The sequence below is a fragment of the Coregonus clupeaformis genome, unplaced genomic scaffold, assembly GCF_020615455.1.
Source record: "Coregonus clupeaformis isolate EN_2021a unplaced genomic scaffold, ASM2061545v1 scaf0141, whole genome shotgun sequence".
Classification (NCBI taxonomy): domain Eukaryota; kingdom Metazoa; phylum Chordata; class Actinopteri; order Salmoniformes; family Salmonidae; genus Coregonus; species Coregonus clupeaformis.
In genome coordinates this window covers 372,826-398,455 of record NW_025533596.1, presented here as the reverse complement: position 1 = coordinate 398,455, position 25,630 = coordinate 372,826, and the positions used below count along the sequence as shown (strand labels likewise).

Sequence of the window (25,630 nt, the reverse complement as noted above, 5' to 3'; positions counted from 1 at the left end):
AACACCACTACTTCAGTTCACTCTATCACATACCTGTAAACAACAACACCACTACTTCAGTTCACTCTATCACATACCTGTAAACACCAACACCACTACTTCAGTTCACTCTATCACATACCTGTAAACAACAACAACACCACTACTTCAGTTCACTCTATCACATACCTGTAAACAACAACACCACTACTTCAGTTCACTCTATCACATACCTGTAAACAACAACACCACTACTTCAGTTCACTCTATCACATACCTGTAAACAACAACACCACTACTTCAGTTCACTCTATCACATACATGTAAACAACACCACTACTTCAGTTCACTCTATCACATACCTGTAAACAACAACACCACTACTTCAGTTCACTCTATCACATACATGTAAACAACACCACTACTTCAGTTCACTCTATCACATACCTGTAAACAACAACACCACTACTTCAGTTCACTCTATCACATACCTGTAAACAACACCAACACCACTACTTCAGTTCACTCTATCACATACCTGTAAACAACAACACCACTACTTCAGTTCACTCTATCACATACCTGTAAACAACACCACCACTACTTTAGTTCACTCTATCACATACCTGTAAACAACAACACCACTACTTCAGTTCACTCTATATCATACCTGTAAACAACAACAACACCACTACTTCAGTTCACTCTATCACATACCTGTAAACAACAACACCACTACTTCAGTTCACTCTATCACATACCTGTAAACAACACCACTACTTCAGTTCACTCTATCACATACTTGTAAACAACAACACCACTACTTCAGTTCACTCTATCACATACCTGTAAACAACAACACCACTACTTCAGTTCACTCTATCACATACATGTAAACAACAACAACACCACTACTTCAGTTCACTCTATCACATACCTGTAAACAACAACAACACCACTACTTCAGTTCACTCTATCACATACTTGTAAACAACAACAACACCACTACTTCAGTTCACTCTATCACATACCTGTAAACAACAACAACACCACTACTTCAGTTCACTCTATCACATACCTGTAAACAACAACAACACCACTACTTCAGTTCACTCTATCACATACCTGTAAACAACAACACCACTACTTCAGTTCACTCTATCACATACTTGTAAACAACAACACCACTACTTCAGTTCACTCTATCATATACATGTAAACAACAACAACACCACTACTTCAGTTCACTCTATCATATACAGTGGGGGAAAAAAGAACTTAGTCAGCCACCAATTGTGCAAGTTCTCCCACTTAAAAAGATGAGAGAGGCCTGTAATATTAATCATAGGTACACGTCAACTATGACAGACAAATTGAGGAAAAAAAATCCAGAAAATCACATTGTAGGATTTTTTATGAATTTATTTGCAAATTATGGTGGAAAATAAGTATTTGGTCACCTACAAACAAGCAAGATTTCTGGCTCTCACAGACCTGTAACTTCTTCTTTAAGAGGCTCCTCTGTCCTCCACTCATTACCTGTATTAATGGCACCTGTTTGAACTTGTTATCAGTATAAAAAGACACCTGTCCACAACCTCAAACAGTCACACTCCAAACTCCACTATGGCCAAGACCAAAGAGCTGTCAAAGGACACCAGAAACAAAATTGTAGACCTGCACCAGGCTGGGAAGACTGAATCTGCAATAGGTAAGCAGCTTGGTTTGAAGAAATCAACTGTGGGAGCAATTATTAGGAAATGGAAGACATACAAGACCACTGATAATCTCCCTCGATCTGGGGCTACACGCAAGATCTCACCCCGTGGGGTCAAAATGATCACAAGAACGGTGAGCAAAAATCCCAGAACCACACGGGGGGACCTAGTGAATGACCTGCAGAGAGCTGGGACCAAAGTAACAAAGCCTACCATCAGTAACACACTACGCCGCCAGGGACTCAAATCCTGCAGTGCCAGACGTGTCCCCCTGCTTAAGCCAGTACATGTCCAGGCCCGTCTGAAGTTTGCTAGAGTGCATTTGGATGATCCAGAAGAGGATTGGGAGAATGTCATATGGTCAGATGAAACCAAAATATAACTTTTTGGTAAAAACTCAACTCGTCGTGTTTGGAGGACAAAGAATGCTGAGTTGCATCCAAAGAACACCATACCTACTGTGAAGCATGGGGGTGGAAACATCATGCTTTGGGGCTGTTTTTCTGCAAAGGAACCAGGACGACTGATCCGTGTAAAGGAAAGAATGAATGGGGCCATGTATCGTGAGCTGTTGAGTGAAAACCTCCTTCCATCAGCAAGGGCATTGAAGATGAAACGTGGCTGGGTCTTTCAGCATGACAATGATCCCAAACACACCGCCCGGGCAACGAAGGAGTGGCTTCGTAAGAAGCATTTCAAGGTCCTGGAGTGGCCTAGCCAGTCTCCAGATCTCAACCCCATAGAAAATCTTTGGAGGGAGTTGAAAGTCCGTGTTGCCCAGCGACAGCCCCAAAACATCACTGCTCTAGAGGAGATCTGCATGGAGGAATGGGCCAAAATACCAGCAACAGTGTGTGAAAACCTTGTGAAGACTTACAGAAAACGTTTGACCTGTGTCATTGCCAACAAAGGGTATATAACAAAGTATTGAGAAACTTTTGTTATTGACCAAATACTTATTTTCCACCATAATTTGCAAATAAACTCATAAAAAATCCTACAATGTGATTTTCTGGAGAAAAAAATTTGAATTTTGTCTGTCATAGTTGACGTGTACCTATGATTAATATTACAGGCCTCTCTCATCTTTTTAAGTGGGAGAACTTAAACAATTGGTGGCTGACTAAATACTTTTTTCCCCCACTGTACCTGTAAACAACAACACCACTACGTTAGTTCACTCTATCACATACAGTGGGGAAAAAAAGTATTTAGTCAGCCACCAATTGTGCAAGTTCTCCCACTTAAAAAGATGAGAGAGGCCTGTAATTTTCATCATAGGTACACGTCAACTATGACAGACAAATTAAGAAAAAAAAATCCAGAAAATCACACTGTAGGATTTTTAATGAATTTATTTGCAAATGATGGTGGAAAATAAGTATTTGGTCACCTACAAACAAGCAAGATTTCTGGCTCTCACAGACCTGTAACTTCTTCTTTAAGAGGCTCCTCTGTCCTCCACTCGTTACCTGTATTAATAGCACCTGTTTGAACTTGTTATCAGTATAAAAGACACCTGTCCACAACCTCAAACAGTCACACTCCAAACTCCACTATGGCCAAGACCAAAGAGCTGTCAAAGGACACCAGAAACAAAATTGTAGACCTGCACCAGGCTGGGAAGACTGAATCTGCAATAGGTGAGCAGCTTGGTTTGAAGAAATCAACTGTGGGAGCAATTATTAGGAAATGGAAGACATACAAGACCACTGATAATCTCCCTCGATCTGGGGCTCCACGCAAGATCTCACCCCGTGGGGTCAAAATTATCACAAGAACGGTGAGCAAAAATCCCAGAACCACACAGGGGGGACCTAGTGAATGACCTGCAGAGAGCTGGGACCAAAGTAACAAAGCCTACCATCAGTAACACACTACGCCGCCAGGGACTCAAATCCTGCAGTTCCAGACGTGTCCCCCTGCTTAAGCCAGTACATGTCCAGGCCCGTCTGAAGTTTGCTAGAGTGCATTTGGATGATCCAGAAGAGGATTGGGAGAATGTCATATGGTCAGATGAAACCAAAATAGAACTTTTTGGTAAAAACTCAACTCATCGTGTTTGGAGGACAAAGAATGCTGAGTTGCATCCAAAGAACACCATACCTACTGTGAAGCATGGGGGTGTAAACATCATGCTTTGGGGCTGTTTTTCTGCAAAGGGACCAGGACGACTGATCCGTGTAAAGGAAAGAATGAATGGGGCCATGTATCGTGAGATTTTGAGTGAAAACCTCCTTCCATCAGCAAGGGCATTGAAGATGAAACGTGGCTGGGTCTTTCAGCATGACAATGATCCCAAACACACTGCCCGGGCAACGAAGGAGTGGCTTCGTAAGAAGCATTTCAAGGTCCTGGAGTGGCCTAGCCAGTCTCCAGATCTCAACCCCATAGAAAATCTTTGAGGGAGTTGAAAGTCCGTATTGCCCAGCGACAGCCCCAAAACATCACTGCTCTAGAGGAGATCTGCATGGAGGAATGGGCCAAAATAGTGTGTGAAAACCTTGTGAAGACTTACAGAAAACGTTTGACCTGTGTCATTGCCAACAAAGGGTATATAACAAAGTATTGAGAAACTTTTGTTATTGACCAAATACTTATTTTCCACCATAATTTGCAAATAAATTCATTAAAAATCCTACAATGTGATTTTCTGGATTTTTCTTTCTTATTTTGTCTGTCATAGTTGACGTGTACCTATGATGAAAATTAAAGGCCTCTCTCATCTTTTTAAGTGGGAGAACTTGCACAATTGGTGGCTGACTAAATACTTTTTTTCCCCACTGTACCTGTAAACACCAACACCACTACTTCAGTTCACTCTATCACATACCTGTAAACAACACCACTACTTTAGTTCACTCTATCACATACCTGTAAACAACAACACCACTACTTCAGTTCACTCTATCACATACCTGTAAACAACACCACTACTTCAGTTCACTCTATCACATACCTGTAAACAACACCACTACTTCAGTTCACTCTATCACATACCTGTAAACAACACCACTACTTCAGTTCACTCTATCACATACCTGTAAACACCAACACCACTACTTCAGTTCACTCTATCACATACCTGTAAACACCAACACCACTACTTCAGTTCACTCTATCACATACCTGTAAACAACACCAACACTTCAGTTCACTCTATCACATACCTGTAAACAACAACACCACTACTTCAGTTCACTCTATCACATACCTGTAAACAACACCAACACCACTACTTCAGTTCACTCTATCACATACCTGTAAACAACAACACCACTACTTCAGTTCACTCTATCACATACCTGTAAACAACAACACCACTTCAGTTCACTATATCACATACCTGTAAACAACACCAACACCACTACTTCAGTTCACTCTATCACATACCTGTAAACAACAACACCACTACTTCAGTTCACTCTATCACATACCTGTAAACAACACCAACACCACTACTTCAGTTCACTCTATCACATACCTGTAAACAACAACACCTACACCACTACTTCAGTTCACTCTATCACATACCTGTAAACAACACCAACACCACTACTTTAGTTCACTCTATCACATACCTGTAAACAACAACACCACTACTTCAGTTCACTCTATCACATACCTGTAAACAACAACACCACTACTTCAGTTCACTCTATCACATACCTGTAAACAACAACAACACCACTACTTCAGTTCACTCTATCACATACCTGTAAACAACAACAACACCACTACTTCAGTTCACTCTATCACATACCTGTAAACAACAACACCACTACTTTAGTTCACTCTATCACATACAAGCGAACCACACTACAGTTCGGCCAGCGACAGCAGATAGCGTTTAAACAGCTTCTACCTGTTGGTCTCAAACCTCTTAAAGGTGATTGTATCATTATTCTCCTTTATTCCACAGCCTTTCAGACGATGATACAGACTAAATAGCTTCCTCCCTTCATTCTGAAGGACCAGACCAGGGATGCGTCCCAAATGGCACCCTATTCCCTATGTAGTGCACTACTTTCTGATAGACCAGTACTCACCCTGACCAGGCGTAGATGGCCAGACCAAACCAGGGAGAGTCAGAGGAGGCTGTCGTCTTGGGAACCACAATCACCTCCTTCCCTCCCTCATAGCACGCCTGAGGAGCGGAGTACAGACATTCAGTTCAGAAGACTAACTAACGTGTGTGTGCGCGCGTGTGTGTGTGTGTGTGTGAGAGAGTGTGTGTGTATGTATGTGTGTGTGTGAGAGAGTGTGTGTGTATGTATGTGTGTGTGTGAGAGAGTGTGTGTGTGTATGTATGTGTGTGCGTGTGTGTGTGTGTGTGTGTGTGTGAGAGTGTGTGTGTATGTATGTGTGTGTGTGAGAGAGTGTGTGTGTATGTATGTGTGTGTGTGTGTGTGTATGTATGTGTGTGTGTGTGTGTGTGTGTGTGTGTGTGTGTGTGTGTGTGTGTGTGTGTGTGTGTGTGTGTGTGTGTGTGTGTGTGTGTGAGAGTGTGTGTGTATGTATGTGTGTGTGTGAGAGAGTGTGTGTATGTATGTGTGTGTGTGTGTGTGTGTGTGTGTGTGTACGTGTGTGTTCCTACCTTACAAGTGTAGATACGGTTGTCATTCTGAGCAGAGTAGTGACAGCGGTGTTTAGCCTCGTGGTCCACTTCCTCCTTCAGATGGTTCATACTGTTCTTACAGCCAGACCTGACAGGAAGAGGGTTGGTACACAGTGGTTCATTACTACAGTGAGGGAAAAAAGGATTTGATCCCCTGCTGATTTTGTACGTTTGCCCACTGACAAAGAAAGTATCAGTCTATAATTTTAATGGTAGGTTTATTTGAACATTGAGAGACAGAATAACAACAAAAAAATCCAGAAAAACGCATGTCAAAAATGTTATAAATTTATTTGCATTTTAATGAGGGAAATAAGTATTTATCAGTATCCACAACCCATTTTCAATGCCCTCGCTGAGGGAAGGAGGTTCTCACCCAAGATTTGACGGTACATTGCCCCGTCCATCGTCCCTTTGATGCGGTGAAGTTGTCCTGTCCCCTTAGCAGAAAAACAGCCACAAAGCATAATGTTTCCACCTCCATGTTTGACGGTGGGGATAGTGTTCTTGGGGTCATAGGCAGCATTCCACCTCCTCCAAACACGGCGAGTTGAGTTGATGGCAAAGAGCTCGATTATGGTCTCATCTGACAACAACACTTTCACCCAGTTCTCCTCTGAATCATTCAGATGTTCATTGGCAAACTTCAGACAGCCCTGTATATGTGCTTTCTTGAACAGGGGGACCTTGCGGGCGCTGCAGGATTTCAGTCCTTCACGGCGTAGTGTGTTACCAATTGGTGACTATGGTCCCAGCTGCCTTGAGATCATTGACAAGATCCTCCCATGTAGTTCTGGGCTGATTCCTCACCATTCTCATGAGCATTGCAACTCCACGAGGTGAGATCTTGCATGGAGCCCAAGGCCGAGGGAGATTGACAGTTATTTTGTGTTTCTTCCATTTGCGAATAATCGCACCAACTGTTGTCACGTTCTTACCAAGCTGCTTGGCGATGGTCTTGTAGCCCATTCCAGCCTTGTGTAGGTCTACAATCTTGTCCCTGACATCCTTGGAGAGCTCTTTGGTCTTGGCCATGGTGGAGAGTTTGGAATCTGATTGATTGATTGCTTCTGTGGACAGGTGTCTTTTATACAGGTAACAAGCTGAGATTAGGAGCACTCCCTTTAAGAGTGTGCTCCTAATCTCAGCTCGTTACCTGCATAAAAGACACCTGGGAGCCAGACATTTTTCTGATGGAGAGGGGGTCAAATACTTATTTCCCTCATTGAAATGCAAATCAATTTATAACATTTTTGACATGTGTTTTTCTAGATTTTGTTGTTGTTATTCTGTCTCTCACTGTTCAAATAAACCTACCATTAAAATTATAGACTGATCATGTCTTCGTCAGTGGGCAAACGTACAAAATCAGCAGGGGATCAAATACTTTTTCCCCTCACTGTACGTTATCACTGTGCTGTTCTTACAGCCAGACCTGACAGCAAGAGGGTTGGTACACAGTGTTTAATTACTACGTTATCACTGTGCTGTTCTTCCAGCCAGTGTTTAATTACTACGTTATCACTGTGCTGTTCTTACAGCCAGTGTTTAATTACTACGTTATCACTGTGCTGTTCTTACAGCCAGTGTTTAATTACTACGTTATCACTGTGCTGTTCTTCCAGCCAGTGTTTAATTACTATGTTATCACTGTGCTGTTCTTCCAGCCAGTGTTTAATTACTACGTTATCACTGTGCTGTTCTTACAGCCAGTGTTTAATTACTACGTTATCACTGTGCTGTTCTTACAGCCAGTGTTTAATTACTACGTTATCACTGTGCTGTTCTTACAGCCAGTGTTTAATTACTACGTTATCACTGTGCTGTTCTTACAGCCAGTGTTTAATTACTACGTTATCACTGTGCTGTTCTTACAGCCAGTGTTTAATTACTACGTTATCACTGTGCTGTTCTTCCAGCCAGTGTTTAATTACTACGTTATCACTGTGCCAGACCTGACAGGAAGGCAGAGAATCATTACGGCTGAAGACTTACGTAGAAAACTAGGATATTATTGTTCAAACCTGTTTGAGATGCTATTTAGTGTAATAATCAGGTAATTACTACCGATATGTAATAACTATGCAACTCCAAAGTAATACACATTAACCATGTAATAACAAAATACCAATAATAGAAAGCATTAGTGTAAACTGAGTGGAGTTAGAGTGAGCCATTACACAGCTAAGGCTAATTTACCATGTCAATTATAACACAAAAAGGTCAATATTGAACTGTAATAGAAAGCAGAACTGGAAACAGAGGACACAGATGGAGGCACGGTCAGATACACACCCACAGCTGAGACAGATAGAGGAGCAGGTGAAGTACTCATCAGGGAAGAAAGAGTTACTGGCCAGGTGCTCTTCTGGGATATCCCCACTGAAACGTTCACTCAGGGCCTAGAGGGGAGAGAGGGAGGGAGGGAGGAAGAGAGGTGGGGGGGAGAGAGTAGGGAGGGAGAGAGAGAGAGAGAGAGAAAGCGAGAGCTTTGCAACAGGTGTTGACAGGTTCATGAATTGTTTACACACACACACACACACACACACACAGAGAGACACACACACACCAACCTGCAGGGCCCTGTATATAACGCTGACACCAACCTGCAGGGCCCTGTATATTATGCTGACACCAACCTGCAGGGCCCTGTATATAACGCTGACACCAACCTGCAGGGCCCTGTATATAACGCTGACACCAACCTGCAGGGCCCTGTATATAACGCTGATACCAACCTGCAGGGCCCTGTCTATAACGCTGACACCAACCTGCAGGGCCCTGTATATAACGCTGACACCAACCTGCAGGGCCCTGTATATAACGCTGACACCAACCTGCAGGGCCCTGTATATAACGCTGACACCAACCTGCAGGGCCCTGTATATAACGTTGACACCAACCTGCAGGGCCCTGTATATAACGCTGACACCAACCTGCAGGGCCCTGTATATAACGCTGACACCAACCTGCAGGGCCCTGTATATAACGCTGACACCAACCTGCAGGGCCCTGTATATAACGCTGACACCAACCTGCAGGGCCCTGTATATAACGCTGACACCAACCTGCATGGCCCTGTATATAACGCTGACACCAACCTGCAGGGCCCTGTATATAACGCTGACACCAACCTGCAGGGCCCTGTATATAACGCTGACACCAACCTGCAGGGCCCCTGTATATAACGCTGACACCAACCTGCAGGGCCCTGTATATAACGCTGACACCAACCTGCAGGGCCCTGTATATAACGCTGACACCAACCTGCAGGGCCCTGTCTATAACGCTGACACCAACCTGCAGGGCCCTGTATATAACGCTGACACCAACCTGCAGGGCCCTGTATATAACGCTGACACCAACCTGCAGGGCCCTGTATATAACGCTGACACCAACCTGCAGGGCCCTGTATATAACGCTGACACCAACCTGCAGGGCCCTGTATATAACGCGTGACACCAACCTGCAGGGCCCTGTATATAACGCTGACACCAACCTGCAGGGCCCTGTATATAACGCTGACACCAACCTGCATGGCCCCTGTATATAACGCTGACACCAACCTGCAGGGCCCTGTATATAACGCTGACACCAACCTGCAGGGCCCTGTATATAACGCTGACACCAACCTGCAGGGCCCTGTATATAACGCTGACACCAACCTGCAGGGCCCTGTATATAACGCTGACACCAACCTGCAGGGCCCTGTATATAACGCTGACACCAACCTGCAGGGCCCTGTATATAACGCTGACACCAACCTGCAGGGCCCTGTATATAACGCTGACACCAACCTGCAGGGCCCTGTATATAACGCTGACACCAACCTGCAGGGCCCTGTATATAACGCTGACACCAACCTGCAAGGCCCTGTATATAACGCTGACACCAACCTGCAGGGCCCTGTATATAACGCTGACACCAACCTGCAGGGCCCTGTATATAACGCTGACACCAACCTGCAGGGCCCTGTATATAACGCTGACACCAACCTGCAGGGCCCTGTATATAACGCTGACACCAACCTGCAGGGCCCTGTATATAATGCTGACACCAACCTGCAGGGCCCTGTATATGACGCTGACACCAACCTGCAGGGCCCTGTATATAACGCTGACACCAACCTGCAGGGCCCTGTATATAATGCTGACACCAACCTGCAGGGCCCTGTATATAACGCTGACACCAACCTGCAGGGCCCTGTATATAATGCTGACACCAACCTGCAGGGCCCTGTATATGACGCTGACACCAACCTGCAGGGCCCTGTATATGACGCTGGCGGAGCGTGGTGAGCGGGTGGTGTTGTTGTCTAGCTGTTGCTCCAGGCTCCGCAGCAGACCACTGAAATCTGTCGGGGGGTTGTAGGTTCGAGTCCCGCGGTACTGGATGGAGCTGAAGGCCTCGGGAAACAGACCCAGCTTCCTGAAACGCTCCTGGAGCAGACGCTCTGCAGACTCTGATGGCTTGTCTGGAGAGAGGGGGAGAGAGAGAGATGTAGATGAGAGAGGGAGAGAGAGAGAGAGAGAAATGTAGAGGAGAGAGGGAGAGAGAGAGATGAAGAGGAGAGAGGGAGAGAGAGAGAGAGAGAAATGTAGAGGAGAGAGGGAGAGAGAGAGATGAAGAGGAGAGAGGGAGAGAGGGAGAGAGAGAGATGAAGAGGAGAGAGGGGGGAGAGAGAGATGAAGAGGAGAGAGGGGGAGAGAGAGATGTAGAGGAGAGAGGGAGAGAGAGAGAAATGTAGAGAGAGAGGGGGGAGAGAGATGAAGAGGAGAGAGGGGGAGAGAGAGATGAAGAGGAGGGGGAGAGAGAGAAATGTAGAGGAGAGAGGGGGGAGAGATGTAGAGGAGAGAGGGGGAGAGAGAGATGTAGAGGAGAGAGGGGGAGAGAGATGTAGAGGAGAGAGGGGAGAGAGATGTAGAGAGAGGGGGAGAGATGTAGAGGAGAGAGGGGGAGAGAGATGTAGAGGAGAGAGGGGGAGAGAGATGTAGAGGAGAGAGTGGGAGAGAGATGTAGAGGAGAGAGGGGGAGAGAGATGTAGAGGAGAGAGGGGGGAGAGATGTAGAGGAGAGAGGGGGGAGAGATGTAGAGGAGAGAGGGGGAGAGAGATGTAGAGGAGAGAGGGGGAGAGAGAGATGTAGAGGAGAGAGTGGGAGAGAGATGTAGAGGAGAGAGTGGGAGAGAGATGTAGAGGAGAGAGGGGGAGAGAGATGTAGAGGAGAGAGGGGGAGAGAGATGTAGAGGAGAGGGGGAGAGAGATGTAGAGGAGAGAGGGGGATAGCCCTTGCTTGGACAGCCGGCAGTCCTGCAATCCGAATCGAATGATAATTATTTCAGATATTTCTCCTTGGCGTTTCAGAGAGAGATGTAGAGGAGAGAGAGGGAGAGAGAGATGTAGAGGAGAGAGGGGGAGAGAGAGAGAGAGAGGGAGGAGAGAGATGTAGAGGAGAGAGGGGGAGAGAGAGATGTAGGGGAGAGAGGGGGAGAGAGAGAGAGAGAGTGGTGGATGAGGAAGAGAGAAGAGGGGAAGACAGTCTTGATGTTAGAAAGTGATGATTGTAAGTAGAGGTGAATGCACTAAGCTATGACAAGTTATTTCCACTTTCTAAACTGAAAACTGAATTGACGACAATCCTGCTACGGCCTCTATCTCTGTCTCAGCCCCTGACCCCCAACCTGATCCCAGCAGTTTGTCTCTGTCTCTGTCTCAGCCCCTGACCTTTGACCCCCAACCTGATCCCAGCAGTTTGTCTCTGTCTCTGTCTCAGCCCCTGACCTTTGACCCCCAACCTGATCCCAGCAGTTTGTCTCTGTCTCAGCCCCTGATCCCCAACCTGATCCCAGCAGTTTGTCTCTGTCTCTGTCTCAGCCCCTGACCCTTGACCCCCAACCTGATCCCAGCAGTTTGTCTCTGTCTCAGCCCCTGATCCCCAACCTGATCCCAGCAGTTTGTCTGTCTCTGCCCCTGACCTTTGACCCCCAACCTGATCCCAGCAGTTTGTCTCTGTCTCTGTCTCAGCCCCTGACCCTTGACCCCCAACCTGATCCCTGCAGTTTGTCTCTGTCTCTGTCTCAGCCCCTGACCTTTGACCCCCCAACCTGATCCCAGCAGTTTGTCTCTGTCTCTGTCTCAGCCCCTGACCCTTGACCCCCAACCTGATCCCAGCAGTTTGTCTCTGTCTCTGTCTCAGCCCCTGACCTTTGACCCCCAACCTGATCCCAGCAGTTTGTCTCTGTCTCTGTCTCAGCCCCTGACCCTTGACCCCCAACCTGATCCCAGCAGTTTGTCTCTGTCTCAGCCCCTGACCCTTGACCCCCAACCTGATCCCAGCAGTTTGTCTCTGTCTCTGCCCCTGACCCTTGACCCCCAGCCTGATCCCAGCAGTTTGTCTCTGTCTCTGTCTCAGCCCCTGACCCTTGACCCCCAACCTGATCCCAGCAGTTTGTCTCTGTCTCAGCCCCTGATCCCCAACCTGATCCCAGCAGTTTGTCTCTGTCTCTGTCTCAGCCCCTGACCCTTGACCCCCAACCTGATCCCAGCAGTTTGTCTCTGTCTCAGCCCCTGACCCTTGACCCCCAACCTGATCCCAGCAGTTTGTCTCTGTCTCAGCCCCTGACCTTTGACCCCCAACCTGATCCCAGCAGTTTGTCTCTGTCTCAGCCCCTGACCCTTGACCCCCAACCTGATCCCAGCAGTTTGTCTCTGTCTCTGGTCTCAGCCCCTGACCCTTGACCCCCAACCTGATCCCTGCAGTTTGTCTCTGTATACATGGTTCTGGTCCATTCTAACTTTACTGATAACTGATTGTGCTGACTTGCCTGGTCCTAGATCTGTTTGTGCTTTTGCCAACTCCATTGGCATGACATACAAGGAGTTGGCATGACAGCACAAACAGACTGGCACTCAGGCTAAACGCCAACCAGAACCACCTACCTGATCCCAGTAGTTTGGTGTGGACGGTCTCATGGAAGATAATAACAGCTGGTCCCAGAGTGGACAGAGGGACGTCCAGGCCACACCGGGCCGTGGTGGCCTTCAGCTCCCTGGTGAAGTGCTTCAGATAGGCTTCCGAAGCGTCACCTAGGAAACTGAACATGTCCTCGTGGAGACGGTCGGCGTGGGTACGGTAGATGACGAGGTCTGAGACGGCAAGGACTTTGAGGAGCAGCCGGGTACGCTGGCCCTGATTGGATCCTAGGTGGGAAACAGTAGAGAGGAAGGGGAAGTGTTAGCAGATGTCTGCTGACTGGTTAGTGCTCCCAACGTGATCTTAATCAAAGGCCTTTAGGCTTTCCCCTCAACAGACACACCGCTTTCCCCTCAACAGACACACAGCTTTCCCCTCAACAGACACACAGCTTTCCCCTGAACAGACACACAGCTTTCCCCTGAACAGACACACAGCTTTCCCCTCTACAGACACAATGCTTTCCCCTCAACAGACACAATGCTTTCCCCTGAACAGACACACTGCTTTCCCCTCAACAGACACACCGCTTTCCCCTGAACAGACACACAGCTTTCCCCTCAACAGACACACAGCTTTCCCCTGAACAGACACACAGCTTTCCCCTCTACAGACACACAGCTTTCCCCTCAACAGACACGCCGCTTTCCCCTGAACAGACACACAGCTTTCCCCTCAACAGACACACAGCTTTCCCCTCAACAGACACGCCGCTTTCCCCTGAACAGACACACAGCTTTCCCCTGAACAGACACACAGCTTTCCCCTCAACAGACACACCGCTTTCCCCTCAACAGACACACAGCTTTCCCCTCAACAGACACACAGCTTTCCCCTCAACAGACACACTGCTTTCCCCTGAACAGACACACTGCTTTCCCCTCAACAGACACACAGCTTTCCCCTGAACAGACACACAGCTTTCCCCTCAACAGACACACAGCTTTCCCCTGAACAGACACACAGCTTTCCCCTCAACAGACACACCGCTTTCCCCTGAACAGACACACAGCTTTCCCCTGAACAGACACACCGCTTTCCCCTCAACAGACACACCGCTTTCCCCTCAACAGACACACAGCTTTCCCCTGAACAGACACACAGCTTTCCCCTCAACAGACACAATGCTTTCCCCTCAACAGACACACCGCTTTCCCCTCAACAGACACACCGCTTTCCCCTCAACAGACACACAGCTTTCCCCTCAACAGACACACAGCTTTCCCCTCAACAGACACACAGCTTTCCCCTGAACAGACACACCGCTTTCCCCTCAACAGACAAGTGATACTCTAGTCTAGTATTTTGATACAAGGTTTTGACCAATCAGATGTCAGTCGAAGCCATGCTGTTGTTTCTAGCCACCATCAGCAGAAAATAAGCACATACTGCTTTGCTCAGTGTATTTGTCCAGCTCCTGTGCCCCATTTAGACATGTTTAATTCCGTACCTGCCCCCAGCAGTCCCTCTGTGTCGATCACCACCACCCTGTGGATGGGGTCCATGGCAGCCCAGACTCCCACGGTGCATGACTCCTGGGTGGGGGACGTCTGGAACACCTCCCGCCCCAGGAAGAAGGTATGGTTCAGGGTGTGGGACTTCCCCTCCCCCGTGTTTCCAAATATAGACACCACCTTGAGGAGTTCCTCTGGCCTGCAGTCCAGCCGGCGCACAAAGTCTTCCTCATCCTTCAACTAGAGATTCAATACAACAGAGGTCAGTCTGTGGTAAAAGTACTTTCCTCACCAAACAGAGTATCGGTCTAGCCTGGTCCCAGATCTGTTTGTGCGCTTGCCAACTCCATTGCTCATTGACATGTCAATGAGTGACAAGGAGTTGGCATGATTGCACAAAGACTGGCACTCACACTATTATTGGCCTTCTTAACCAATATTTGCTTGGACAGCCGGCAGTCCTGCAATCCCAATCGAATGATAATTATTTCAGATATTTCTCCTTGGCGTTTCATACAGATAGCCTGTCCATTGCAAACTGGCTTATATCTATCATCCAATCTTTTCAGATCTACACAAGTTCCTAGTGATTAGTGTCTACGGTTAGAGGGCTGTTTATGACTCTATGGGGCCTGGTCAAAATAAGTACACTATATAGGGAATAGGGTGCCATTTGGGATGCACACAATACATCACTCACCTGAATCTCCTCCTTCTCATCCACCAGTAAGAAACTGCACACCTTCTCCAGTTTGGCTTTGAGGGCCTCCATCTCCCCTCCATCCAGGCTACTATCCTGGGCTTTCACCGGAGGAGGGTAGGGGGTCACGGGGTGCTTCCTCTTATTCACCCCGCTGTGGGTCCGCTTCTGGCAGTCCGGACAGAGGTTAATCTTACAGCCCTGGCAGCGCACCACCGCCCTCAGCCTACCCCCGTTCACCCCACAGCCGCTGTTGTCCTTCTTACAGGAGTCACAGAATGGAACGTGTCCGGAGGCGATGCGGACCCTGTCATGGTCCCTCATGCGTTCCTGGCGATGGAGCTCGAACTCGCAGCGGACGCACTGCAGGCTGCCGCACTCGTCGCATTCGAACGCGGCCTCGTCCGATCCGCCGCAGGCGTAGCTCTCCTGACACACCAGGATGGTGTTTATCCCCTTATCTACTGACGGACCTTGACCACTCATAATAATCACCCTCGGTGTGGTGCTGCTAACAAGTGCGCTTTTAAGCCGATAACCTGTGCCTGAGGAACTGTGGCTGAAGAGTCTAATACTGCACTAGGATTGCGAAACCAAACTGATGTAGAATAGGTTTATGGCTATAGTATATAAGGTGTTGAATATTTAAATGTTTTCTTCTTTATGGTAGTGGTGCCTCTTCTATATTCCCCAAAACACTTAGCAGATCAATATTCAAAATGAACTGTGACAGATCACTTTGACATAGCCATATGTCATCAAATGACTAAATTACAGATCTGCCTGTCTGACAGCAAAACAATCACAACGATTTCCTGCATACATGTCCAGACATACAGCTAGCCCCACCTGCAAGCAATCGATAGCTGTCAACCAGCAATAACATTGTTATTAGCTAACGTTAGATAGCCTAGTGTTTGTTTAGCTGTTGTTGTTGGCTAAGCAAATTTGACAGTAGAAATTGGCAACGGTAACTCTGTACAAAAACATCAACAAATCCGCCGATATCAAAAGAAAACACTTACATATTTGTCAGTTACTCTACATCAACTGAAACGACCCATTTCTCAAGAGCCAACCCCCATCAAGCCAACAAGATTATCCTAGCTAGTAGCCTAGTACAAGCAGCTAGCTAGTTTGCCCAGTTGTTTCGTAACCTAAGAAAGTTCCTTCACCTTCTACACACAAAAAAACGCAATACTCTTTTAATAGACAAACATGGTATGCAGTGTCAATCACAAAGATGCCGTTATTTTTTTTTTTATATCTTGTTAGGATAATTTCGCTGCCCAACAGCTAGATGTTGTTCACAGTTTCATCAGCTGATCGGCTTGTTTTCATCCAGAGGTCAAAGGTTAGAGACCGCGAAGCATCCTGGGAAGTGTAGTAATACTCGTAGTGTTGTTGCTTTGAATCGATGTCATTCCCCACAATGCACCTCAAAGTTTGTAGCTTGCTAGTTAGGTCAACAGAGGTTTTTCCCATCGATGTTGTCCTAGTTTTTTTTTTGCAACTAAGAGTCAATACTGAGAGGAAGTACATTCCGGATTCATTTATTTGCTTGCTTTGAAGTAAACCAGCAGCGAATGAAAATATGTTCATTATTGTTTCGTTTTTTTTTTTCAGTCTCCACATTGTTAGCTAGCTAGTAGCTGACTACTCACTGAATACGTTAGATTTAGCCTACAGTAGTTAGAAGATAGCTAGCTAGACATCACTCCAGTTCCAGCTATTGATATCCAATAATCCAGATCTTATGCAGAACGGTGACCAGCAGTACAGTATGGAAGATGAAACCTACACCGACATCGACGGCAAGGCCATCTCTCTGGAGTGTCAAAGGCACTCGGGTTTCTGCAGGGAGTTCACGGTTAGCTCGGCTAAAGTCTCCATAGGCAGAGTGATGGTGTACACTTGCGCTGTCTGGCTAACGGCCTACATCATATTCTTCGTCACTGAGGTAAGGACACTAGGGCTGGCTTGAGTCCCAAATGGCACCCTATTCGTTATACAGTGTAATACTTTTCACCATGGCCCATGGGGTTCTCGTGAAATGTAGTGCACACTATATAAGGAATAGGGTCAAATGGGTATAGGGTGCCATTTGGAACTCCCTCTAGATATCCACTGGCACCTGCGTCAGTGCTCAACAATCCTGCTCCTGGAAGCTACTGGGTGTACAGGCTTTTGTTCCTGCCCAACACTTAACACATCTGTTTCAACCAACTGCTCATCAGGTGTTGTGTAGATGTATCAGGTGTGTTAGTGCTGGGCTAGAACAAAAGCGTGCCCCTATAGCGCTTTAGGGCCAGTGTTGGTAACCCACTAAGCTAGATTAATCATTTAATAATTTAACCTACACCTATAACTAAGTATTTCTTTTTTGTTGTGTGCCTGTTGTAGGTCAATCAGTGCAATGCTAGTCTCTTCTCACAGTCGCTGTATGCGGAGCTGTACCTTGAGTCTAGCGACAGAGATTACTTCAATGCCAATCTCTTCTTCTCTCTCCAGAACACAGCCGTTCTCTCCAGTGCCATAATCATCACCCTGGTCGGTATGATGGTTCACATCCACTTTGTGAAGGTGGACCATGAGACGCTGCTCATCATTGGTTCCCTGGGTGTCCAGGTGTCCTCTAGCTACGCCTCCGGCAGGGAGTCAACAGACTTCATAGAGATGGGCAAGATCAAAGACATAGTAATCAATGAAGCTATTCACATGGTGAGGAAATAGAAGAATATTGAGCTATTTGTTTCATCCAGCCAATGAAGCTACATGTCCACAGTTGATTTCATCATCACTAAAGTTGTTGACTGAATCTTGTTCAGATGAAGCTAGATGGATCCTGCTATAATTTATCTTAACCGTTGATGATTGGCTGGACAGTCAAAAATGTATGCACGCATGACTGTAAGTCGCTTTGGATAAAAGCGTCTGCTAAATGGTATATATTATTATAGAGTATCTTGTGATGTGCCTGTGATGAATTTTCTCAACCCATTTGTTTCAGCAAAGAGTCATCTACTACCTGTGCATCCTCCTGAAGGATCCCTCAGAGCCAGATGCAGTGTCTAGCGTGGTCCCTCTGTTTCAGGTGAACTTCAGGGAGCGTTATTGATCTAACATACTGTTTAAAATGCATGTCTGTATCTTAACTAAATCAAATCAAGCATAGTTTATACATCACATTTTAGACATGGAAAGCAATGCAATGTGCTTCACATGAAAAAACTAATAAAATAAAAACTTTGGCTTTGGAACTGATGTAGTTTTTACCCTGTGTTGAAGCCTAACCCTGTGCTGAAGCCTAACCCTGTGCTGAAGCCTAACCCTGTGTTGAAGCCTAACCCTGTGTTGAAGCCTAACCCTGTGCTGAAGCCTAACCCTGTGCTGAAGCCTAACCCTGTGCTGAAGCCTAACCCTGTGCTGAAGCCTAACCCTGTGCTGAAGCCTAACCCTGTGCTGAAGCCTAACCCTGTGTTGAAGCCTAACCCTGTGCTGAAGCCTAACCCTGTGTTGAAGCTTAACCCTGTGCTGAAGCCTAACCCTGTGCTGAAGCCTAACCCTGTGTTGAAGCCTAACCCTGTGTTGAAGCCTAACCCTGTGTTGAAGCCTAACCCTGTGTTGAAGCCTAACCCTGTGTTGAAGCCTAACCCTGTGTTGAAGCCTAACCCTGTGTTGAAGCCTAACCCTGTGCTGAAGCCTAACCCTGTGCTGAAGCCTAACCCTGTGCTGAAGCCTAACCCTGTGCTGAAGCCTAACCCTGTGCTGAAGCCTAACCCTGTGCTGAAGCCTTTCTCACCTCTACATTCACCTGTCTGATTATAGTCTACCTTTTCATTCCTCTTTCAGAGTTCAAAACCGAGGCTGAACTGCCTGGTCAAAGTGTACAAGAGCTGCCAGGAGATTCTAGCTAAGTGCTGATGGTGACGTCATCCTGGTCCTTTTGTAAACCGTCTGGGTAAACCCCACTGACGTCATGCTGGAAAAGCACTGTCGCTGACATCACTGCACACCAATGCTTCAAACCACTGACTTCACCGCATACCAAGTCATGTAACATGTTTAGGATATTTATCTGGTTAGGTTACGTTATCAATTCTCAATGGAAAGAAAAACTGATGATACACCTGTCATCATGAAATTGTTGTTTTGTCTTAAATTTGTCTTTTTTAATTATTTTCAGGTCATTTTTCCACACGCCAGTTTTCAGTAATGGAAGAAAGACTCTATTAGGTCAACCCACTAAAATATACTATACTCTTAAGATTCTCAGTAAGAGAGTAGTTTATGAATGTAAGTCCTTACTTAGTGTTACCTAATGTTGTTATTTACTTATGTCTTAGTATTTAATACATCTACTTGAACAGTGTTGTCTGTAGCTATGACCCTACTTGATAACTTTAAGGATTTCCTGTTGGAACTATGGATTTAGAAATAGCCTTATTTTACTTAGATGCTCATTTTTATATTATTGTATATTTACAAATATTGTATTCCATCTGAAGAGTTAATAGTATTTATCATGTAATAAATTACCATTTCTAGCTGCTGTTCTTTCCGTCGCCAGTAGAGGGCAGGACCTACTGAGGGCCGGATAGCCGGCAGTTCTGCAATAATAAAATCATATTTTAAACTTAACCCTAACCTTAAACACACTTCTTATCTTATACCTAACCCTATATTTTTAAGACCAAAAAGCTCGTTTTTGTTTCAGACATAGAGGCTACAGCCCCACATCATGCAGATGGTTGGGAAAGAAAAATATTACGGATAAGGCCTGAACCCAGCTGATCTAGATAGACACTGGGTCATATGGTCTAGATAGATACTGGGTCATATGGTCTAGATAGATACTGGGTCATATGGTCTAGATAGACACTGGGTCATATGGTCTAGATAGACACTGGGTCATATGGTCTAGATAGACACTGGGTCATATGGTCTAGATAGACACTGTGTCATATGGTCTAGATAGACACTGGGTCATATGGTCTAGATAGACACTGGGTCATATGGTCTAGATAGACACTGGGTCATATGGTCTAGATAGACACTGGGTCATATGGTCTAGATAGACACTGGGTCATATGGTCTAGATAGACACTGGGTCATATGGTCTAGATAGACACTGTGTCATATGGTCTAGATAGACACTGTGTCATATGGTCTAGATAGATCTAGATAGATACTGGGTCATATGGTCTAGATAGATCTAGATAGATACTGGGTCATATGGTCTAGATAGACACTGTGTCATATGGTCTAGATAGATCTAGATAGATACTGGGTCATATGGTCTAGATAGATCTAGATAGATACTGGGTCATATGGTCTAGATAGACACTGTGTCATATGGTCTAGATAGATCTAGATAGATACTGGGTCATATGGTCTAGATAGACACTGGGTCATATGGTCTAGATAGACACTGTGTCATATGGTCTAGATAGATCTAGATAGATACTGTGTCATATGATCTAGATAGACACTGGGTCATATGGTCTAGATAGACACTGTGTCATATGGTCTAGATAGATCTAGATAGATACTGGGTCATATGGTCTAGATAGACACTGGGTCATATGGTCTAGATAGACACTGTGTCATATGGTCTAGATAGACACTGTGTCATATGGTCTAGATAGACACTGGGTCATATGGTCTAGATAGATACTGTGTCATATGGTCTAGATAGATACTGTGTCATATGGTCTAGATAGACACTGGGTCATATGGTCTAGATAGATACTGTGTCATATGGTCTAGATAGACACTGGGTCATATGGTCTAGATAGATACTGTGTCATATGATCTAGATAGATCTAGATAGACACTGGGTCATATGGTCTAGATAGACACTGGGTCATATGGTCTAGATAGATCTAGATAGATACTGGGTCATATGGTCTAGATAGACACTGGGTCATATGGTCTAGATAGACACTGTGTCATATGGTCTAGATAGATCTAGATAGATACTGTGTCATATGATCTAGATAGACACTGGGTCATATGGTCTAGATAGACACTGTGTCATATGGTCTAGATAGATCTAGATAGATACTGGGTCATATGGTCTAGATAGACACTGGGTCATATGGTCTAGATAGACACTGTGTCATATGGTCTAGATAGACACTGTGTCATATGGTCTAGATAGACACTGGGTCATATGGTCTAGATAGATACTGTGTCATATGGTCTAGATAGATACTGTGTCATATGGTCTAGATAGACACTGGGTCATATGGTCTAGATAGATACTGTGTCATATGGTCTAGATAGACACTGGGTCATATGGTCTAGATAGATACTGTGTCATATGATCTAGATAGATCTAGATAGACACTGGGTCATATGGTCTAGATAGACACTGGGTCATATGGTCTAGATAGATCTAGATAGATACTGTGTCATATGATCTAGATCAGTGGAGGCTGCTGAGCGGAGGACTGCTTATAATAATTGATGGAGTCAATGGTGTGGTATCAACCAGATGTTAACCACGTCTTTGACGTGTTTGATACCACTCCATTGACTCCATTCCAACCATTATTATGAGCCGTCCTCCCCTCAGCAGCCTCCACTGATCTAGATATATAGCTACTGGTGGGTCAGTCAGTGCAGCACTTTGTGATTTCATTATGCAATATATTTTCTGTCAGGAAAATGTTTATTGTCCAAACTGTCCTCAAGGTGTGGTGGTTTGCATACGTTCAGTACTGAGCTTATCTCCCCCCAGGGGATCCAGAAATAAAACCTGCGTCCCAAATGACACCCTATTCCCTATTTTAGTGCACTACTTTTGAGCTACTATTCCCATAGGGCTCTGGTCAAAAGTAGTGCACTAAATAGGAAATTGGGTGCTATTTAGGATGCATTCGGTTTCATAAGACTGAGCACCTCTGACTCTGCTCTGCAGGCAAAACCCACTTGTCTGTTTCGTTGACATAACATCAGCACTATTAGGTTCCCTATGGCTGTTAGCTTTAGAGATATTAGCCTACTGATGAGGACTTGAAGAGGGTTAGAGGGGTTTGATCCCTCGATTAACGTAGGCTCAATGAGAGTATGATTAGCTAGTTTGCTGATAGAACTTGTTTTACTTAGGTGTGTGATTTATTTTCGTAGTCGTTGAATCCAGCATTTGTCATGGGGATTGAGGCCAAGGACAAAATTAAATTGTGCTCAGGATGGCCGCCGATACCATCCATTTCTAAATGAATAAATAGACAGTTGGGACAAAGCTAATGCTTGAATCATAACAGTTCTCTTTTTTATGTGTCCCAAATGGCACCGTATTGAGTATACCAAACATTAGGACCGCCTTCCTAATATTGAGTTCTCCTCCCCTTCATCTACACTGATTTTAAAGTGGATTTAAAACAAGTGACATCAATAAGGGATCATAGCTTTCACCTACATTCACCTGGTCAATCTATCATGGAAAGAGCAGGTGTTCCTAATGTTTTGTGCGCTACTACTATCTAGTGTACTACTAAAGTTGTGCACTAAAACTGAATAGGATGTCATTTGGGAAGCACCATTTGGCTGTGTAAGCCTACCGTCACAGTAGGGTGTCTGATATAGCGCCTGATGAGAAGCTCAGTGCCATTTTAACAATGTTTTCAGTTGGGCGTGCTTGAGAATGTCCCACGCCGCTCTTCTGTATCTCAGCCTCAACACTCCTTTTTAAATAGTCTCTCCATTCTCTCTCTCTTCCTTATAACTATCCGTTCTGTTTCCTTGCGTTTAAGCCATTGAGGCGGTTAGTCAGGTTTGTCTCTTCATTAAAAACGCTCCTTATCTGAGCTCCATCTCTGCTTCACAGGAAAAATTTATTTACAGGGTAACTTTCACTTTGAAAGATAGCTGTTGTTCAAGGGAACTTCACCAACAGAATTCGTATGAACCATAACATCCCCTGTAGCACATCAGAGCAGGAATAGGCCCGATACCATAACGCCACTTAGCTCATAGGTCAAAGTTCAACAAACCTCATTAACTTTCTCAACAGGGGCTTTCCCTCCCCAGGCAGCTCCACCATTTCCTCTTGTTTCCTTCTGTCCTGTGGACCATTTGTAGCCCTCCAGGCCTGTGAACCCAGACCCCCCCCCCTACTTCCCCCTGTGTCAACCCCCCCCACACTCCAGCCCTGTGAACCCTGTCCTGTCCTTTCTCCCCTGTGCTCCAGCCCTGCTCCAGGGGTGTTATAACAAGCAGAAGAGTGTGAGTTGATACTTGACAGTGCACGTCTAATCTGCCCCCTGCTTTGGGAAAGCCCCTCTCCTCTGCCCTCCCAGCCCCTCTACCATCCCCAGCCCTAACCCCCTGCTGGTTCTGATTTAAGACCAAGGGGGTGTCTGTAGTTCAGATGGCCTGAGGTGTTGGTCGGTCACTCCCAGGTTTCACACCTCCTCCTCTTCTCGTTCCCCGTGAGGCTCTATTATCCTGTCAGAGAGACCTCATCTTCATCACTCAACACGCTGCTCCTTCAACTCACACCCTCCTGCTCATTTTGATGGCCCCCAAAAAAAGATTGGTTCAAATTACGCAATGACTCTTGGATAATAGTGGAGCATGGGGCTACTGACGCTGTAACCTATGAAGAAATATCATGGTGTAATCGTCCATGTTGTTGTTTACTTGTGTGTTACTGTTCAGATTGATAGTGATATGTTGGTAGTGATATGATTGATAGTGATGTGTAAACTCTGCTGTGACATCTTTCTGAGTGCTAAGCTATATATAGGTTCCCGAGTGACACAGCGGTCTAAGGCACTGCATCTCAGTGCTTGAGGCGTCACTACAGACCCCCCTGGTTCGATTCCAGGCTGTATCACAACCGGCCGTGATTGGGAGTCCCATAGGGCGGCGCACAATTGGCCCAGCGTCGTCCGGGTTTGGCCGGTGTAGGCCGTCATTGTAAATAAGAATATGTTCTTAACTGACTTGCCTAGTTAAATTAAAAAATATACTGTGTCAGTCCCCAGCTGACAGACCACACATAGGCCTGAGGGGTTTGGGGTTGTTTTTCCAAAGGAGTTCATGTCTCTGTTTTCTATGGAGTCCCACCTACCCCTGATTGACGGGTTAGCAGATAGTAGGCGGTTGGTGGCCTAGACTGAGAGTTGGAGTGGGATTCAGGAGGCTTAGTACAAACACCTCTCCCCCCCCAACACACACACAAACACACACCCTCATCACACCCTAAGGGCAATCCCTCTCTGTGTGACATTTGCAGGCTGTGAGCTAAGCAGAGCAACTCGATGGTAACAGGGTATGAACAGGGTATGAACTCTCCTATCCACTACGAGGAGCAGGAAAATATCACAATCAGACACAACCGTTTTCACAGTCAAGAGTAGACACTGCAGGGGTGAAAGTTGATCGCTTATAGGGTAACGCCATATCAGGGCCACTTCCCGAGGAGCAGGAAGAGATCACACACAAACCGTTTTGTTTACGTTTTAGTCATTTAGCAGACGCTCTTATCCAGAGCGACTTACAGTTTGTGAGTGCATACATTTTCATGCTGGCCCCCCGTGGGAATCGAACCCACAACCCTGGCGTTGCAAACGCTGTGCTCTACCAACTGAGCTACACGGGACAGAAAACACACCGGAACAGAGAGAACGCTGCTGCTGTTGATGCGCTGCAAGTTTGAAAATGAAATGGTGTGTTCTATTATGGTAGATTATGATGTAATGTTGTGTTCTATTATGGTAGATTATGATGTAATGTTGTGTTCTATTATGGTAGATTATGATGTAATGTTGTGTTCTATTATGGTAGATTATGATGTAATGTTGTGCGTAGTAAGAGACTGATAGAAAAGTGTTCTCTCCCCCCCATCTCTCTCTCTCTCCTCTCAATTCAATTAATTCAAAGGGCTTTATTGGCAGGGGAAACACATGTTTACATTGCTCCTGTCTCTTCTCTCTAGCTCTCTTCCTCTCTCCATCTCTCTTCCTCTCTCCATTTCTCTCTCTTTCTCTCTCTCTCCATCTCTCTCTCTTCCTCTCTCTCTCTCTTCCTCTCTCCCATCTCTCTCTCTTTCTCTCTCTATCTTCCTCTCTCTCTCTCTTCCTCTCTTCCTCTCTCCATCTCTCTCTCTCTCTCTTCCTCTCTCCATCTCTCTCTCTCCATCTCTCTCTCTCTCTCCATCTCTCTTCCTCTCTCCATCT

General features: G+C 45.8%; 2 protein-coding genes across 2 annotated transcripts in view; one reads left to right on the top strand and one right to left on the bottom strand.

Moving 5' to 3' along the window:
• The window catches only part of LOC121548527 (zinc finger FYVE domain-containing protein 1-like), a 32,165-nt gene extending 15,392 nt beyond the window's left edge, over window positions 1-16,773 (bottom strand). Inside the window, exons 1-7 of the mRNA XM_041859992.2 lie at window positions 15,441-16,773; window positions 14,737-14,980; window positions 13,253-13,513; window positions 10,575-10,789; window positions 8,611-8,717; window positions 6,295-6,403; window positions 5,747-5,844 (exon numbers count right to left, since the gene is read on the bottom strand). Of these exons, the coding sequence (XP_041715926.2) occupies window positions 5,747-5,844; window positions 6,295-6,403; window positions 8,611-8,717; window positions 10,575-10,789; window positions 13,253-13,513; window positions 14,737-14,980; window positions 15,441-15,926 (1,520 nt within the window). The 5' untranslated portion in view covers window positions 15,927-16,773. The remainder of the gene's footprint in view (window positions 1-5,746; window positions 5,845-6,294; window positions 6,404-8,610; window positions 8,718-10,574; window positions 10,790-13,252; window positions 13,514-14,736; window positions 14,981-15,440) is intronic.
• A 103-nt stretch (window positions 16,774-16,876) lies between these two features.
• Window positions 16,877-20,081, top strand: LOC121548528 (phosphatidylinositol N-acetylglucosaminyltransferase subunit H). The gene is made up of 4 exons (XM_041859993.2): window positions 16,877-17,400; window positions 17,952-18,161; window positions 18,451-18,534; window positions 19,293-20,081. The coding sequence occupies exons 1-4, from the start codon at window positions 17,197-17,199 to the stop codon at window positions 19,362-19,364; spliced, it is 570 nt and encodes a 189-aa protein (XP_041715927.1). The 5' UTR covers window positions 16,877-17,196; the 3' UTR covers window positions 19,365-20,081.
• Window positions 20,082-25,630: the final 5,549 nt, after the last annotated feature.

Coding starts and splice junctions, on each gene's coding strand:
- LOC121548528 (XM_041859993.2), top strand. CDS start 17,197: ATGCAGAACGGTGACCAGCAGTACAGTATGGAAGATGAAACCTACACC. Junction 17,401..17,951: donor TCATATTCTTCGTCACTGAG/GTAAGGACACTA, acceptor TTCTCTCTCCAG/AACACAGCCGTTCTCTCCAG. Junction 18,162..18,450: donor TCAATGAAGCTATTCACATG/GTGAGGAAATAG, acceptor CATTTGTTTCAG/CAAAGAGTCATCTACTACCT.